The sequence below is a fragment of the Cyphomyrmex costatus genome, unplaced genomic scaffold (genome assembly GCF_001594065.2).
Source record: "Cyphomyrmex costatus isolate MS0001 unplaced genomic scaffold, Ccosl1.0 scaffold115, whole genome shotgun sequence".
Lineage (NCBI taxonomy): Eukaryota > Metazoa > Arthropoda > Insecta > Hymenoptera > Formicidae > Cyphomyrmex > Cyphomyrmex costatus.
In genome coordinates, this window is record NW_017275119.1 from 77,301 (window position 1) to 94,939 (window position 17,639).

The 17,639-nt window shown below is 34.7% G+C and overlaps 1 protein-coding gene across 1 annotated transcript in view; it reads right to left on the minus strand.

Annotated features, from left to right (window-relative positions):
• Positions 1-478: 478 nt before the first annotated feature.
• The window catches only part of L (zinc finger protein Lobe), a 138,746-nt gene continuing 121,585 nt past the window's right edge, over positions 479-17,639 (minus strand). Inside the window, exons 6-10 of the mRNA XM_018544378.1 lie at positions 17,046-17,188; positions 4,336-6,145; positions 2,618-3,703; positions 2,006-2,230; positions 479-850 (exon numbers count right to left, since the gene is read on the minus strand). Of these exons, the coding sequence (XP_018399880.1) occupies positions 479-850; positions 2,006-2,230; positions 2,618-3,703; positions 4,336-6,145; positions 17,046-17,188 (3,636 nt within the window). The remainder of the gene's footprint in view (positions 851-2,005; positions 2,231-2,617; positions 3,704-4,335; positions 6,146-17,045; positions 17,189-17,639) is intronic.

Genomic DNA, 17,639 nt, shown 5'->3' on the forward strand with positions numbered 1-17,639 from the left:
AAGTCAATAAAAAAACGTTATTTTGATGATTAATGTCAATAAACAGTCAAATTTTTTGTAATAAAAAATCATCGTTTTGCTGTATGTCATTTTGCATTTCTCTTGACTTGGTATGTTTCTTGGGATGCAGAGTTGAATTGAACTTCAATTTTCTATACAACTACGTCGCATAAGCTCAGTCTATCACAATACAGCTAGTTTGGCGGCAGATGTTTGTTAATATGATTATTGACAAACTCAATATTGCTGGTTTGTTCATGGTGTATTTTCTTGCGACTGTCGTAGATATTCATTTAGTGACATTGTCATGATATGCGACAAATACTGCGACACTACTATTCGCGATACACGATGCAATCTGCGCGATTACTGTAGATGAGGCTTTAAACAATGGTAGCAAACTTAATAATTGAATAACCAATTCCTAATAATCAATTAATCCTAAAATGGAACGAAACATAATGCTGACTGAAGAAAGTCACGATTCCATCCTGCCGGATGTCGCCTCGCTGTTTACTTCTGTCTTCAGTTTCTGTTCGTCTCGTTCAGCCTCTTCGTGTTTCCCCAATCCCATCGGATCGTCCACGTTCACTTCCTCCTCTTCCTCCTCCACCTTTTCCTTATCGCCTTGCACCACTTCCTCCTTTATCGTTACACTACCGTCGCGCTTCTTCGACTCGCGAGTCTTCCTTTCATGAACGCTTTCAGCCGGTGAAGGGTGGATTTCTTCTCCCGGACGGTGAAAGGTCAGTACGTGATGTTCTAGTTCCGCGCTGAAGAAGAATTTGAGTGTGCACTTGGAGCAATCGTACGGTCTCGCGTCTAGTCCGTGTTCCTGCAGCATATGATTCTGTAAACAGATGCAATATTCTATGCATAAATAAAAGGAATGAAATAACAAACTTTTGGTTTGCTCTATTTGAGTAATTCATTGTCAAAATTGTTATCTCGAGTTGAAATTGTTTTTGATGAGAACGAAAAAGCTTGTATGATTTATCTCATTCGAGTTATTAATAAGATCTTTTTCTAAAAAGTTAAAAAAAAGTCTTTTGTTTCAGTTAACGAAACGTATAATACGTGATGAGAGATATTTATAATTTCTATTTTTATTAGAATAGAATGCACATTACGCTCTTACAGTTAAAGAAAAAAATTTTAGCTGCTTTCGAAACAAGTGTTTGTTATTTTTATTAAATATTGACTGATAAATAATAACAATAGATATTTAATTTCGTTTACAATAAGATCCATTTCTCTTCCATGATTTTATAAGATTGTAACTTGAAATTTCTAGCAAACTTTTCAGATGATCAATTCATAACGAGGAGCTAAATTTAGGAATTGAAATATCTCATAGAATAAATATTTATATACATATATGTAACTGCAGTTATTATGCTATTCATTTTCTGTTGTAAACAAGAATGAATTAAAATGGATTAAAGTGTGTTATCTATCCGAATGCGTAAATAACAAAAATTATTTTGTATTTAATTGGTTTCGACTAAATTGAGAAGCTGTATTTTTTATATAGAAATTTTGAATTGTGTGAAAAATATTCACGAGGCACAGAAAAGCAGATATTGCTTTTAGATTGAAAATGTGCTTCATCTAATTTATGTATATATGAATAAAAATGCATTCGAATTGAAAAAGATATATTTTAATGTTCGCGATATTTCTGAATGCGTATTTCTGAAAATCTGAATTCATTTCAATTTATTCTCGCTTACCGAGATACAAGTTCATTCAATTTACGTAAGAAAAGGGATACTGATTGAATAAAAGCATGAAAAGAACAAAAATATACATTTTGCCACAACGAACTATAATATTGTCTGCAGTTAAGATCAATAAAAAATGATTTTATTTTCGAAATTGTAAGTTAAATTTTCATTTAAAAAGTAGTTTATTTTGTTTATACGATCATTTTCTTCTCTAAGAACTCACGGTCATGAGTGAATAACTATTATTTTACGTTTGAAACACTATTAGGTTAAATTACCTGAAGACCCATGGGAGTTGTGAAGAGCGACTGGCAGATATAACAGCTAAGAGCGGCACAACCGGCGAAAGTGTGTTCTATTAAGTGAATTTGTAGCTGCATAGGACTGGCGGCCTCGAATAAGCACAGGTGACAACGTAAAGCCTCCAAGGATGCTTTTCCAGATGCCTCCAAGTGTTCTTTCCTCACGTGTTGCTGAATCTTGGCTTCAGTTGAAAATGATACCTAAGAATTTCAATGTTTTATTTTTAAAACTATGTTTACTTTCTTAAAACATAATTTTAAGAACAATATTGAGTGAAACTCCGTCTACACAGTCAGCTCCATTCTTCAAATGATTTTGAGTGACCTTATTGTTTAAATATCATGAAATCTCACTTGAAAAGAATAAAAATACTATCACTCTTGTTCAAGAGTAACCATATTTAACCATATTATATATGTATATAACCATATTTAATTAATTAATAATAAATTTTTATTTTTTTGACGTTTTTTTATTATCATTATTATAACAAAGTGAAGATTGGAAGATTTTTATTAGCATGTCTCATATTTTATACTTACATCATTTAACTATTTTTAAAATTACATAAAATATTTCGTACTAACTTGACACTGTATGCAGGTGTAGGTATTTGAGGCACCTCCGGCAATTTTTCCGTGCTTGGCGATTCTGTGCTTTTCCGCCTCTTCGGAATCTTCAAATTTCACCCCGCAATCTTCGCATCGTTTCTTATTCGCGTTGCCTTCGTTCCTGGATCGGTCCTCTGCTTTGAGTCCTCTCTCGTGCTCCCACTTATCCTTGGTTTCGTCCCACTGGCCGTCCTTGCTCGCGAGCCAAGTTGTCTCGTATTTGGCTCGATGTTCATAAGTTGTTGAGTTCAAAATAGGTAGTCCCTGAGAGTGTCGCATGTAGCACGGTTTACAAACTCTGAGCAGCTGTCCGCTTGTACTGGCAGGATTGGGTGGAAGATTGACAAAATCCTCGGCTGCAAAGTCGCGCAAGCAGAGGCAGCAACCTTGATTTTGACCTTTGTCACCACCAGGACTAGTCGGGCTGGAACCAGCACTACGCAAACTCGAAGACGTTCGTAGGTGATACCGTGCGTGCAGTCGACATTCCAAATCGCTGATCAAGGTTTGCCGGCAAACGACGCACGGCGCGGGAAGATGAGGCAGCGTACTGTCCAGTCGTTGTTGCGGATCCACGTTGTCCACGCTATGCCTTTGCACGTGGTCCAGGAACTGGCTTTCCGACGTAAGACAACCACGACACACCACGCACGTGTCGCTCAGCTGAATCTTGCAGTGTTTCTGGAGCTTGTGCTCGGCCAGACTCGCGCCGGACGGGCATACCTCGTCGCAGATGTTGCATTTGTGACGTCCACCAGGCTCGTTAGACGCGTGCTGGATCCTCGTGTGAGATTCCAGCTCGTTTCGCGAGCGACAAACTTCGCCGCAATAGCCACAAGTCATGCTTAAGGTAGATAGAGCCTTGTTGGATAGCTTGGGGGGTGTGTGAGCTAGTTTCTTGTGTGCTTGCAGCTCGGCTTCATTTGCAAATTCACCGCGTTCGCAAAGCTCGCATTGTTGACCGGAAGTACCATAATTTGAACGTTTGTTATTGTTGTCGCGCTGATTTAGGGAGTTGTTGTTGCTTGAAGCTGGTGAACGGCCCCTCTTCAGAGATTTTGTCTACGATTTAGGAAGAAAATCATTTTGCGAATAATCTTATGAGTACCTTTTAATATGTATAATGTATATAGAATATTTTTTTATACTATAATGGAAAGAAAGAATTTTTTCTTATGATACATATACATATATTGAAATTTATAAGAAAAATACAAAATTATAATAGCCAAAAATATATATTTATCTAAATTTATCTATATCTTTCTATAAGGTTTTCATTGAGTTTCAAATGATCCATTCAAATGTTGCTATTATTTTAACTTACAACGTTAAGAAAATAACATAAATAATATGTAAAAAAATTAGCACCAAAAATATAACATGACACAATTTCTAAATAAATTGTGGAAGCATATTTTTTCAGTAACACACTTATAATATGTTAATTAACGCGTATTTGATCTCTTTCTCTTAAAATTTTTAGAATACATTATTTTTATGTTATTTGTTCACTTATAAATTGTATCATTTTAATGCTAAAAATGGTTGAACATAAATTTTACACAAAATAGTTAAATAACGTAATCATATTATGTTAATTAATACATACATATATATATATGTTAAAAATTTAACACAAAAAGTTCACAATAAGGACCGGTTTTAACAAAAAATATTGTAACAAGACCTACTTCTTCCTGATTTCTAGCCGGTCGATGGACGCGTCCGTTCTCCCTGTTTCTAACCGACGGCACTTGGTGATTTTGCGCTGTCTGGTGATGAACCTGAGCGACATGTCGGTCCAACAGGAACTCCACCGCGAAACCCTCTCTGCAAATGGGACATCTGTAGAGACTGGCCGAGTGACTAGCCAGGTGAAGTTGAAGTTCAAGTTCCGAACTGCAACAGGTTCCGCAGAAGACGCAACGCGTTGTGACAACACCGGGCGTCGAAGCTGGACTCCTTGTTGCCGTTCCGACAGGACTACTGTTCGTTAAGGACGGGACGACGGGAGGAGGCGCGTGCACGTTACGCACATGGGCCGCCATCTCGGTTTCGCTTCTGAAGAAGCTCCTGTTGTCACCGGGAGCCACATTGGTTCCCGGTGGTGAGTTTTCGTTGTTGGACAGCGTGCATACGCTACATCGATAGATCCGGCACTCCTGGCTGTGCTTGACTGCAAAGTGCACCTGTATCGCCACCTTGGAGTCAAACGTGTCCCGGCATAGAGCGCAACGGTACAGATGATGCGCATGAGCGTCCAACAAGTGTCTTTGAAGCTGATCTGGATGCGGATAGAACTTCTTACAGGCGCCGCACGCGAATTCTTTGCTGATCTGTCCGAGGTAGTGCTTGGTCAGGTGGGCCAGCATGTCCTCGCGGGATAGGAAGACCGTCTCGCACTTGGGACAGAGATGTTGCCTGCTGGACATCTCCTGATTACGATGGTCGGCCTGCAGGTGCCGAGCCACGTGCTCGCGAAAGGATTCGAAATCCTTCAGCGCGGCGTCGCATTGGCCGCACAACAGAGTGTCGGCGGTGTAGCTGCCAGTGGCGTCCGCGGATGGTCGGGTCGGACGTTTATTCGTGAGGTCGGCGGCTTCCGGAGCATCTCTGCTTCTCGGCATTCTGGAGTCTCTCGCTGGAGTACTGTTATAAACGCCGTTCAGTTTTGTCTCGCTATAATCTATACCGGTTGCCTGTGCCGGGCGACGATTCTCGCAATGCTGGAGAACGTAGTGCTCGGCATAGGCTGCCGTTGAGGTGCACGGAATACCGCACAGCGGGCATATCACCATCGTCGCGCTGAAACTACCGTCCACTCGGTGTATCGTCAGCGAATGATCGCGCAGGCAGGCCAGGGTGGAAAATTTCATAGTGCATTGGTCGCAGGTAAATGCGTTCTCATAGTGGTCCCGTTCGCCGGCAGGCCTATCGGCTCTTTCCTCGGGCGGGTATTTCCGATCCGAGCGCGGGTCCTTCGAAACATCGGGTGGCTTGTCGCGCGAACAGAACACCGCTTGCTGCTCGCTCGACGTTCTGTTCGGCGAAGATGGTCGCGCCAGACTCTCCGCACCGCTAAGGATGGCTTGGTGCATCGTGCGTACGTGCATCTGCAGCTGCTGCATGCAGCTGAACGAATCCCGGGTGCAATACATGCAGGCGAGCTTCAGGGGCGAGTTGAGAATCGGTGTGGTGGAGGTACTGCCGGTACCCTGCGACGTCTTCAGAACATTCCTCGGGTTCAGACTGAGATTCAACGATGGCGACGGCGACGACGGTACCGGCGGTGATGACGTGCTGTGCGAGGAGACGCTTCTCCTACCGTAATCCACGTCCTGAAGCTTGCCAGTTGACTGAGAGGACGATGACTGGTGATGCTTCTTGTGAGACTGCATGTGCGACGTTAACGCAGCGGCTGAGCTGTAGCCCCTCGTGCAAGCCGTGCATTGGTAAGGCCTTTGGGTATCGTGTGTTTTCAAGTGGATTTTCAGGTGATCACTGGAAAAAATGAAACATTCTTATATTCAAAAGTTCGTGATAGCAAACGTGATCAAAGCAGCGCTGGATGTATTAAATTATCAAAAAAGTTCTTTAAATCACTTTTCGATTTTTACCAAACCTGGCAGTTAGTAAATTGGTGGCAAATGGTTATTTGACATGATGAGCTATTTATTTTGAGAAATAATTCGTTATTTTTCTGAGTAAATTTATATATAAATCCGTACGTAAAAATCAAAGAGATGCTGATGGATTCGCATAAGTTTTTTTGGCAACGTAATTATAGCCATCTTTACAAATGTGTTAATATTTATATTTCAAATAAACTATATAGATATATAAATTGTGTTTATAATATTAAATTTTATTAAACAATATATTTTTATAATTTATTTATTTTATTTGTTATTACTTTTTATTGTTATAATAGTAAAATTGAAAAATAAAAGCAAATTTAGTGTCAAAAATTTCATTGTGATACTATAATATTTTAGTTTAATTGCGTTTTAAGTTTGCGACGCGCAATTCAAAATGGTACAAATATGATATCATGTACTAGTATATATAATATACATATAGTATATGTATAATTCACATTATAAATTATTTAAAGACGATTTACAAATCCAGATTCGACCGTTATATTTCTTATTTCCTATAAAAGCAAATAATTTATAACATAGAAAGTTTTATTACAACGCGAGATTAGTTCTGTACGAATAAATACAAATAAATAAATTTTATTTATTTATAGAACAACTTATCTTTGCATTACAATGAAAGTTCACAGAAACCATTTTGAATTTATATAAAAAAATTTAAATATCTTGTAATACATTTCAATAGACTATTAGAAATTTCGTTATAAATTTAAGTAATGTAAAGAAAACTTGTGGTTATACATATATATATATATATATATAAAGTAACTGAAAAGTAATAAATGTGGTTTAACTTAAAACTAAGTAAATTATATCAGTAGTTATAAATGTAATGAGCGTGTACATTAAATTTCATGCAAATCCACATAAAATTTTATGAAAAGTACATTAAATGTCATGACATTTTGAGTAGTGTGCACAAATAAAGAAGTATTACTTCTTATTGAAATAATTTTAAAACCAGATTCTAAATCATCACTAAATCTTTTTATATTACTTTTAAATGCAATTAAATCTGCAAATAATCTGTAATTTTTTCATAAATTTTTCATTATTTGAAAATATGTTAAATTGAAACACGTAATGCATGATAAAAAAATTCTGAATTAATAATTGAATTATTAACTCGCAATCAATAGGTATGTTACACATGTAGACGCGCTGGAATGACTGTAATAAAAGATATATGCAAATGGTTCAACATGAGAGAAGTGAAATGGTTTTTGACACACTTTATTTCAAATAATCATAAATTTTCCTTGTACATTTATATGTGTTAGAAAGCACTTAACGCTACAAATTTAACAATTACAGATAATGAGAATAACACTTTTACTTATAAAGATAATGTACTTAATAAAATGATATTTATCTATCCGTTTATTAATTTATTAATGTGTTTTAAAAGTGAAACAATAATAGCGTCTCTCCTCTGTTTTTTAAGATTAACTTAACCGTTTCTATGATATCAATGATATCCGATCGCCATATACCATTCTCGGAATAAATGACCGGTGCTGCAGACCGATTTACCTTTAAAACGCTAAATTGCCTTTCGTTGTAGAGATCGAGGATCTAATTCAGGAAATTCTATTTCCTGTAATACGTGACAAGTCCATGTATATTAAGGATCGTCAGGAGCATCGTGCTGTCAATCACAATTGTAAATAGATTCGCTTCGTGCTGGAGATATTTCGATTTTCACCGCGGAAGTTGGACATAAAGCTATCGGATCGCGCGGCGATCTTTAATAATATCGTAGGATGTGATCGATGATGCTAATTTATCGGCAATTCGATAACTTCAAGCCAATTCAAAAGCGAGGTACTGGCGTTTAATATCTAATTGGATTTTATCAACGACACGATCGACAAGCCCGTATCCGAGAGAAAGAATTAAACGATGACGATTCTATTAAGAGAGCGAAAAATTTAATAAAGATGGACGGATGAAGCTCGTCGCAACTTGCTTGAAAATATTTTCCCTCCTGGAGTGCTAATTAAGCGTTCCATTAATGAAACGCTGAACGTGTACTCAGATTGGAGGGATCGACGTTAGAGCGATCACGTTAAGCGCGTAATGTAATCTACCGATCAAAAATTACATCTGCCATTTCTCTTCAAATCTGGAGTATCTTCATCATTAGTTAGCAAAATAGCTTCTTTCCGGATTATTTGAAATATAAAAGTTTGATAACATTTGACTTTACATGCATATAGTTATCGTTTGACGAAAAAGAAAAACAATTCGTCATATATTTTTATTTTTAAAAAGTAATTTTAGAACGAAATCGATAATTTTTATTTGATAAGCCGTCATTTTCTCAATTATCATTTTTTGTTTGTTTATTAAACGATAACTATATGTATATAAATTCATAAACTTTATCAAATTTTTATAGTATGTATATACATATAATGTATTATATTAGATTATATGAATTTATTTGTACATCAATATCCAAAATTTTAACAATATCTGAATGCACATATAATATAGTTACTAAATTCAACCGAATTTGCTGCATCGTAGAATGCAAATAGAATTATAACGTCTCCGAGAGATATTCCTGTGTGGAATTACATGAAAGATTCTAATTAATATGTCGAGTACTCCACCATTCCTCGCAAAAGTTGGCGTCCATGTAAACAGAGACGGAGATATGTTTAAAGAGAAATAGCAGACGTGACATAATTTTCAAATTTAATTTAAAATATACAGTAATTATTTAAATACTTATAAGAAAACATTATTCTAGAATTAAAATATATTAACTTTATATATTGAATTCAGTAAAAAAAAGCTCCCAAAAAATCGACTTCATTTTTCGGCCAAAAAAAAAATTTTGTATTATAGTTGCAAAATAATTATAAAAGTTTATTTAACTATTATTCAATTGTATATAGTTCTACAAACTTGTACAGTAGTCATCATTAATACGTACTTTTTTTCAGTGCTTCGAAAAGCTAAATTAATATATGAATTTGAAACGTCACCGATATTTTATAATATTCTATAATATATAGGTAAATGAGCTGCATAGGAAATCATTATTCCGTTAAAATTAATTAATAAGATAATATGAAGTTAAGCTTTAAATATTTGTGTGATATTTAGATATTATAATAATAGAATGAGAAAAATTCTTTTATAAAAGTATAACTATATAAGCAACTATATTACCTTTACATATGACCGATTTTAAAAAGTACACATTTAATTACCCAAAAAGTTACTTTTCTATGGGTATGTTAAGTTAGCACCCCAACTGTAGTACTCAGGAGTTCTGATTAGAGTTCTCACTTCCTTTTGACGAGACGAAGAGTTCCCTATAGTTAATAACAAGAGTTCTGCTCAATAAACATTTTTTTTACATTTAAAAAAAATGGTATGCTAACTTTTTATCGAATTTCGAGGTGGAATAGTTCTGAGCGGCTTAATAGCTTCAATTTGCGATTGCCTAGAGTTCCTGATATGTAGAAAAAATTTTCGAATATTAAAAAAAAAATTAAAAATTTTTGAGAAATTAATTTTTGGATACAATAGTTCTGATGATAATTTTTGTTTCTTTTTAACGATACGAAGAGTTCTCTATGATTTTTAATGACATATGCGAACGGAACTATTGTAGTACTGTCGGAAAAAGTCGAAAAGTCGGCCAGTACTGGCCGTTTAGGGGCACTTTATTCTTGACGTGCGGTGCCAGCGCGCGGATCGAAAAATTGTTTAAACATATTAAAAAGGTGGGTAGTGTCACTAAAATCGATCAGGAACTGTAGTACTCTTCGAGTACTACAAAATGGCGCAAAAAAAATAATTTTTTTGAAAGTTGAGGTGCGAGCTCTTTTTTTAAAAATTTATTCAAAAATATTTAATGGCCGGTACTATTGTTATAATATCGATCAGGTACTGTAGTACTCTTCGAGTACTGTGAGATTCCGTCATAAAAATCAGCTTTTTCAAATCTTGCGGTGCCACGCGAAGTTAGCACCGCATATTTTTATTTTTTAAAATTTTTGGCCTAAAACAACAGTATTGATGAAACCTATCAGGAACTCTAGAACTATTGTGGGTGCAAGCAGTACTGTTATTAAAATTTCCGATTTTTAAAGTTGAGGTGCTAACTTCACAGAGACTTCATTTCTTATATTTTTTTGTATGTCGTTTTAAATTCAAGAATCTTATTATATTCTAACATTATTAAATTATTTTATTTATTATACTAATTTGATTATACGCTATATTATTGTAATAAATTATATGCATTGGAAATCAAAATTAATAAAAGAATCAATATTATAGAACGTTCACTTAAAAAGATTCCAACTTAATTTCTAATACATACATTTAAAGTATGATCAAGAAAAAAGATATATTCTAATCACAAGAAATAATCAATGATTGTTCAACTTTGTGTCAGCTCATATATGTTAACAAATAAATTTCACATAAAGTAACTATTAATAAATGAAATTATACAGGGAGATATCCTGTATAATTGGCAAAATAATAAGATGACAAAATAAAAGATATATTTTTCTATCAGCATTTGTATGAATAGAGATTTTGGACATATTAAACCTAGAATAATTACAATATTTTCGAGATTCACTCGAGTCTTAACCCTTACTAGTCTAACGTTTTTTCGGCACCTTTAATGGTCTAACGTGGGCCATTCGTGTCTCGGCGTTTTTTAGACATGTTAAAGGGCTTTAAAAAATCTGCAAAAATTCATGGACCTTCATTAATTCTTCAATTTCAAGAAAAAAAAATTTGTATGTCGAAAATAATTATTTTTGTATATAATTTTGTATTAAAAATGGTGGTACCGCGTGTAAAATCACTCGATCACTTAAAAAATCATAACTTCAATCCAAATGAAGCTATCGACATAAATCAAAGTGGAAATTAAAGGTGAAGAGTGTACCTTTTAGGGGACTTGAACGACCCACGTTAGACCATTAAGGGTTAAATCTCTGCGATAAAAAAAGGACGTTTCATTTATTGTAACAAGAAGAGCACATCAATATATATGTATAGATGCATTTATAGCGCCGAGTGTTGAATATAGCGGAGATTTTGGACGAGTCGAGTCCGGCGATTTTCGCGGTGGACCCGACTAATGAATAATTCATTCTATGGTGTGTGTCGGTGTATATGTCTAGGCTGGCAACGTGGCGGAAAACTGAATCTGCGGGCGTTTAAGGCGAGATCGGGTCCGCGAGGTCCGAACGAAGAGGCGAAAGACGGAGACGCGATGGTCAAGCGAGCTGTCTCGGCTCACGCCGAAACGAAGACAGACGGCGAATTTACTCCTGCACTTTGCGCCTGAATTATTCATGCGCCACCAGGATTATCGCCCGGGTGAACCGCGGCTGTCCTATTATCGAGCGTATCGTTTCGCGGCCGACCAAGCGCGACCGATGACGACGCGAGGAGAAATAAAAATGGGGAAAAAAAGTAGAAAAAAAAAACGGAGAGCTGAAAGAGAACGATTCAAAAGCGTCGCGCTCGCTTAACGAAGAGAATGGATCAACGATGAGTTCGCATCGGTGTCGAGCCGGTATTAAATACTACTCGCGTATTTTCTGTTTTGATGCCGCTATTATGCGGTGTTTCGCCGACGACGTGTTACCTTCGACGAGAGATGACATTCGGATGGTGGAACACATTCAGACGCGGAGTACATATTCATTCGCCGATATTTATTTTCATTAAATTCATAATTTCAAATTATACTCAGTTTGAGTTATTTTTAGTTATTCTTATAGGTCACCACTGCTCAAATTCAGTATGTCATTAATTTAACTGAAACAATGTAAAACAATTTATTCCAAGAAATGTATTAAATCTGACTGAAATTTAGTTTATTGTTTATCAAGCGCATTCGGTAAAAAAAATTTGTGTGCACGAAATACCTACATATAAATGTATATAAGCATACAAAAACATGTATAAACATTCATAAATAGGTTATATAATTATATATGTTTATGAATGTTTATACATGTTATGTATGTTTATATATATTTATATTGCGTGCAGAAAAAATCTTTTTCCGGAGAATTAATTAGATGCAGTTGTTTTTTAACCACATCATATTTTGAATTGGAATCATAACGTTTTGATAAATTTGGAGGTTAAAAATAACAAAATATTATTTAACTTAAGAGGTGATATTTCATTTGCGTAATAAATTTTTCAGTCCTGTTAATTGGCTATAATATGTATAGAGAGATCCGAGGACTTTTCTATCCTGCATACATTTGTCGTAGAACAGAAACGTACAAATAAAATATTTTTAACTCACAAACAATATTTTTAATGTTATTGCAGATCGTACACGAGATAATATATCGTTCCAGAGTATTTTACATTTTGCTTATCTATGTCAGTTTAGAAAATGCAAGAAAAAATGCGTAACTACAAAAAATCTTTCTCACTTAAAACAATCATAGCATGTCCGAGGTTGGTAAAACATCAAGGCACAGTAATTAAATTATTTAATTTTATGTTTTAAGTTTTTTTTCAATAAACTCTAGTGTTTCGTACCTATCTATTTCGAATAGGTATTTAAAAAATGTTTCATAAAGATTTACACATGTCTTGAAACATTTACAAGAAATAGACTTTATCTTCAAAGCTATTTGTAATTTTCATTATATTTCAAGAAAAATAAATTTCAAAATAATTACTTATAGTTGCAATTTCAAAATAATTATTTGTAGTTGCAATTTCAAAATAACTATTTAGTCATACAAAGAAAATGACATAGAACTTTTGTGGTGATTTGATTGCTTAATCCTTGTAAGAATGTGAAGTTCAAGTGCGTAATGGCGAGCAGCCATTACACAAGAAGAAGATTGCGTTTGGGGTGCTGAAAGGAAATGGAAATAAATGGTCCGTTAAACTCCACCCTCGACAGTTCAAAGAATCACACTGTCACGATGATTCGTGGGTGCGTTAACGTCCTCGATCTCTACTTTCGTCAATCTTGAAACAATCATTTGTTTTGTAAAGATTCAAATACAAAAATGTTTGTGCTTTACTTTTACTCTATCAATCATCTCGACTTGTATATTTTTTTATTAATTTTTTTAAAACGATTAATATCATTTATTAATTTATGTCTACATGAAAAGAATGATTTTGCCGATATAACTAAAAATTTAGCCGGATTCAAAAATATGGAAATAATTTTGTTGGATCATCAAAATAATTACATTAGAATTTTAAGTATGAAGAGTGTTGACATTCTAACCAACTAGTTTGAACGTCCTACAATTATTTTAATAGATCAACAAAATTATTTTCAAATTTTTATCTAACTAAATTTGTAGATACGACAGCAAAACAGTCCTTTTCGTGTTTCTAAAAATTTAGCTATTATATTATACAATGCAGATCAGAAAAATAATTTTATTAGACATTCACAATAATCACGTAGACGCTCAAATTGATTGCTGAACGGTCAAAACTTTCTTTTGCAGCATTATTATCTATACTTGAACGTCTTACATAATTATTTTGATAGCTCAATAAAATTAGTTTTAAATCGAAATTTAATTAAATTTTTCAGAAAACTCGTTTTTTTCATGCAAACGCATAAATTTCTATACAATATTTGTGTCAGTACATGATTATTAGATGGTTGTACGAAAAATTGTACATCTGTTTTTATCGAATTTATATTCATACAAATTAAATAGTAAATAGGCAGCATTAATTAAAAAAATATGGAGGGAAAAAGTCAAGAGGCGACTCAGCAATACTGAAGTCAAATCCGGATTGGCGTCCATGAGAATTACGAGAAACTACCGAGAAAATGCAATCTCGCTGCCGCATTCCATGAGAACAAAAACGTCGTGAGATACGAAGTTATTCGTTAAGGTACGTAAGATTCTTTGATTAGTTTCGGTCGAACTGGACTCAACTTTGTTAACAAATTAAGATATTGATCTAACGTGATTTAAAGCTATCTTAAAGCAAACATGGCGTTCCTACTTCAAAAATGATGTAATTCAAAAAATGTAATTTTCGAGTTATTATCGTGAAAGATTTAAATAAACATTATTCTATCAATTATTAAAAAAGAATTAACTTTATTCCACAAAAAAGAATCATCAAAATCGTCACATCTTAAAAAGGATGTTTTTTTTAAGAATTGTAAAACGAAAATAATGAATAACAAAAATGACATTTAATTATCGTATTAAGCACGTACTCTTTTTGCTCATATTTAATTAATCAATTTTCTGTCACGTTGAAAAATAATTTTTCCCTTTTTTTGGAAAACTTAATTTTTTGAATGTGTCACTTTTGAAGAAAAGGAACGATGTACCTACTTTCTTTTGCGGAGATTGTAAAAAAAGAAAACTTTTACAATTAAAAATGTGTAACAGTAAGGTAATTTAACAATAAGATAATTTGTTCCCAATGTGTTGTTGGATTAGATATTAATTCTCAAGTCGTATAAATAGATTCCTAATTTTTTGATTTTATTGAAAATTATCCTCGAGAGAGTATAACGATACGATCGAAATGATACATTGTTGCGTGATGTTTGCAATCTATTATAAGCGAAAGTCTCGATTAAAGGACCGAGATCAGATCTCTCTTGCGTTGAACACTTGGCGTGAGAACCACGGAGATTTTCACCCTTTTGTTGGGTCACCCAAACCGACTGCTAAGGTGGGAGGACGAATAGAGACGTGGCGTAAAGATCTGGCGGTGCGATTATAATAGCGGCTGACAAGTGAGGAGCAAAGACTTGTTAGAACTTTACTTGAGTGTTTCCAGTCGAAAAGCTCCAGAGAGAAGAAAGGAGTCTTTAAATAGACACAAAAAGTTTGTACACGAAAGATAACGGTTTTGTTAAAGCGTCTAAAAATTTAGCTACAGATACATACAAATTTGAAAATAGATAATTTTATTGCACTAAATAATTATATCAGGTACTTAAGCAAATTGCTAATCTATCGAAACTTTTTGCAGTATTGCTGATACACATACTTAAATTTCATACACAATTAGTTTGATGATCCAAAAAAATTATTTTCAGATTTGTATCTGAATTTTTAGATATTTTAACAAAATCATTCTTTCCATGTAGAAAGCGGTCGATTGTTTCTTAGTTGACTTTAATTGAGCCGAAAATAGTCACCTGATTTTCTTTTATGTAAACGATCACTCTCTCTCTCTCTCTCTCTCTCGAAGTTTTTACATCTAATGAACACTGTATATTATTGTATATATTGATTGTTTATTGATTTGTTAATATTTGAGGATATGGTTATGTAATTTTATGAATCACAATTTTTTGAAAATAATATGAAAAAACAATAATAAAATATTAAACGGATAAACACGTTAAATAACTTATTATATAATGTTTTTAAATAAAAAATTACAAATTTTTAATATAACACTTTTTTATTGTAAGTTTTCAATGAAATTGCAGATTTAAAAATTCGTAAAAAATAGTTATTAAAAAAGAAAAAAGAATATATTAAATATCCATACAAAACCTTCTCTCGCTACTGAGACATAAAACTACCTCAGATTAGATAAACCATTCTCAGATTAATAACGTTTATTATATACATACATATAATTAATAATATAGGTATAAGTAAAATACAAAAATAAAAATAAAATCTATTAAAAGTTGGCGATTTTAATTAATTAATAAAAAATTTGTTGTTGATTTTCAGCCTCGGAACTGCGGATTTCAGTGTCCTTACGTGCTTCAAGAAAGCTGAGAACGACGAAATGGATTCGCGCAGGGATTTATCAGTCGCGAGCGCGACTTAAACGGCCGGCGAAGGCGGACGAGCGGCAACAAGGCTCTTGACTAATGTTCTACCTGTTGTCCTGTAACACCTATACGTCCTACCTGTCCGCTCACCCGGGACCCCGCGGGGGCCCACGTATATGCGAGCGCACACGCGTGCATACACACGTGTATCCAGTTAGAAAAAGGTGCTTCGCGCGCGGGGCCAGCTTAGCATTTCAATACGCACAGGACGATTCAATGCCGAGCGTGCGTATATGCGTGCGTGCGGGAAAGAGCGTACGTTATGCGTGAGAAGGAGGAGAATAAACACCTAGGCGACGAGAGGGGTACGAGGAAGGAAGGAAGAAAGAGAACGGCCACGTAAGAGAGTAAGCTTGACTAATGCCACCCGGGACCGCGATCGTCGTGTGATCATTACTCATTTGTCATCCGTTGGATCGGGGTCCCCTGGAATCGCGGCCCCGATGGGACGGGCCCCGTTGGGCCCCGCGCGTTGCGCACCGATAACCGGCAGCACCCCGTCGTGGCAGCGTCTCGTTCAGCCATCTGTTGCGTTTATAGCCGCGCCAGCGCGATTATTTCTTTTACACCTTGATGATCCTTACGATCCTTACTGATTGTGTAGTACGTGTGCATGAGTGTGTTTTTATTTTTATGACATAATCCGTAAATCAGATCAAATTTGTCGATTGAGTTGCGCCAGAAAGAATTTAGAAGAATTAAATTTTCTTAATTTTTCCGGTCAGAGGAAATTCTTTAAATTTTTCAAAGTCGAATCTCATTCTAATGAGTGAAAATTGCGTCGGTCTTAAAAAAAAGAGTAGCTTAATTTCCAATCTTTAAAAGTGAGATTTCACTTCTCAGAGTGAGTTTTCACTCTGAAAACGTTTTAGAGAAGGTTCAAAATTGAGTAAGGTACTCTGGAGATTAAATTTGCGCTTACCTTCTGGAGAAGGCGGCTTCACATTTCGAGCAGCGGTATCTCCTGTCTCCGGTGTGTAACTTCACGTGACGATCCCGACTGCGCTTGTGCTTGAATAGTCTGTTGCACCAACTGCACCGATATGGCATCTGATCGCCGTGACTCTACAATCAATATAATTATATTGCACTACAGTATCTTTTCGATTAAATTTCGATTTTGTTTGTTATGGAAATAAAAAAGGATATAAATTAAAACGAATATAATATTAATCGTAGTTGTAAAAATGTCGGTTGTATCGACGATGTAACAATTACAAAATTATAAATTTTCCAAAAGATCATTGTATTTTGAAGCTTCGACCAAAAAATACGCGCGCGATTCAGAATTATTGGAGATACACAAACAAATCTGGAAAAGACCAAACTGGTTTGTTAATCCCCCTAAAATTACAACGTAGGTTCTTTCTTTACTTAATTTTTTAAAAAATTTAAGCATTTATACATCCTTAAAATTTTTTTCCGGATTTATCTAATTTATGAGATTATTATTTGTTTTTTCCTTTTTTTCCGTTAGTTTTAATTAACTGTCTTCATTTTAAATTATTGATTTTCG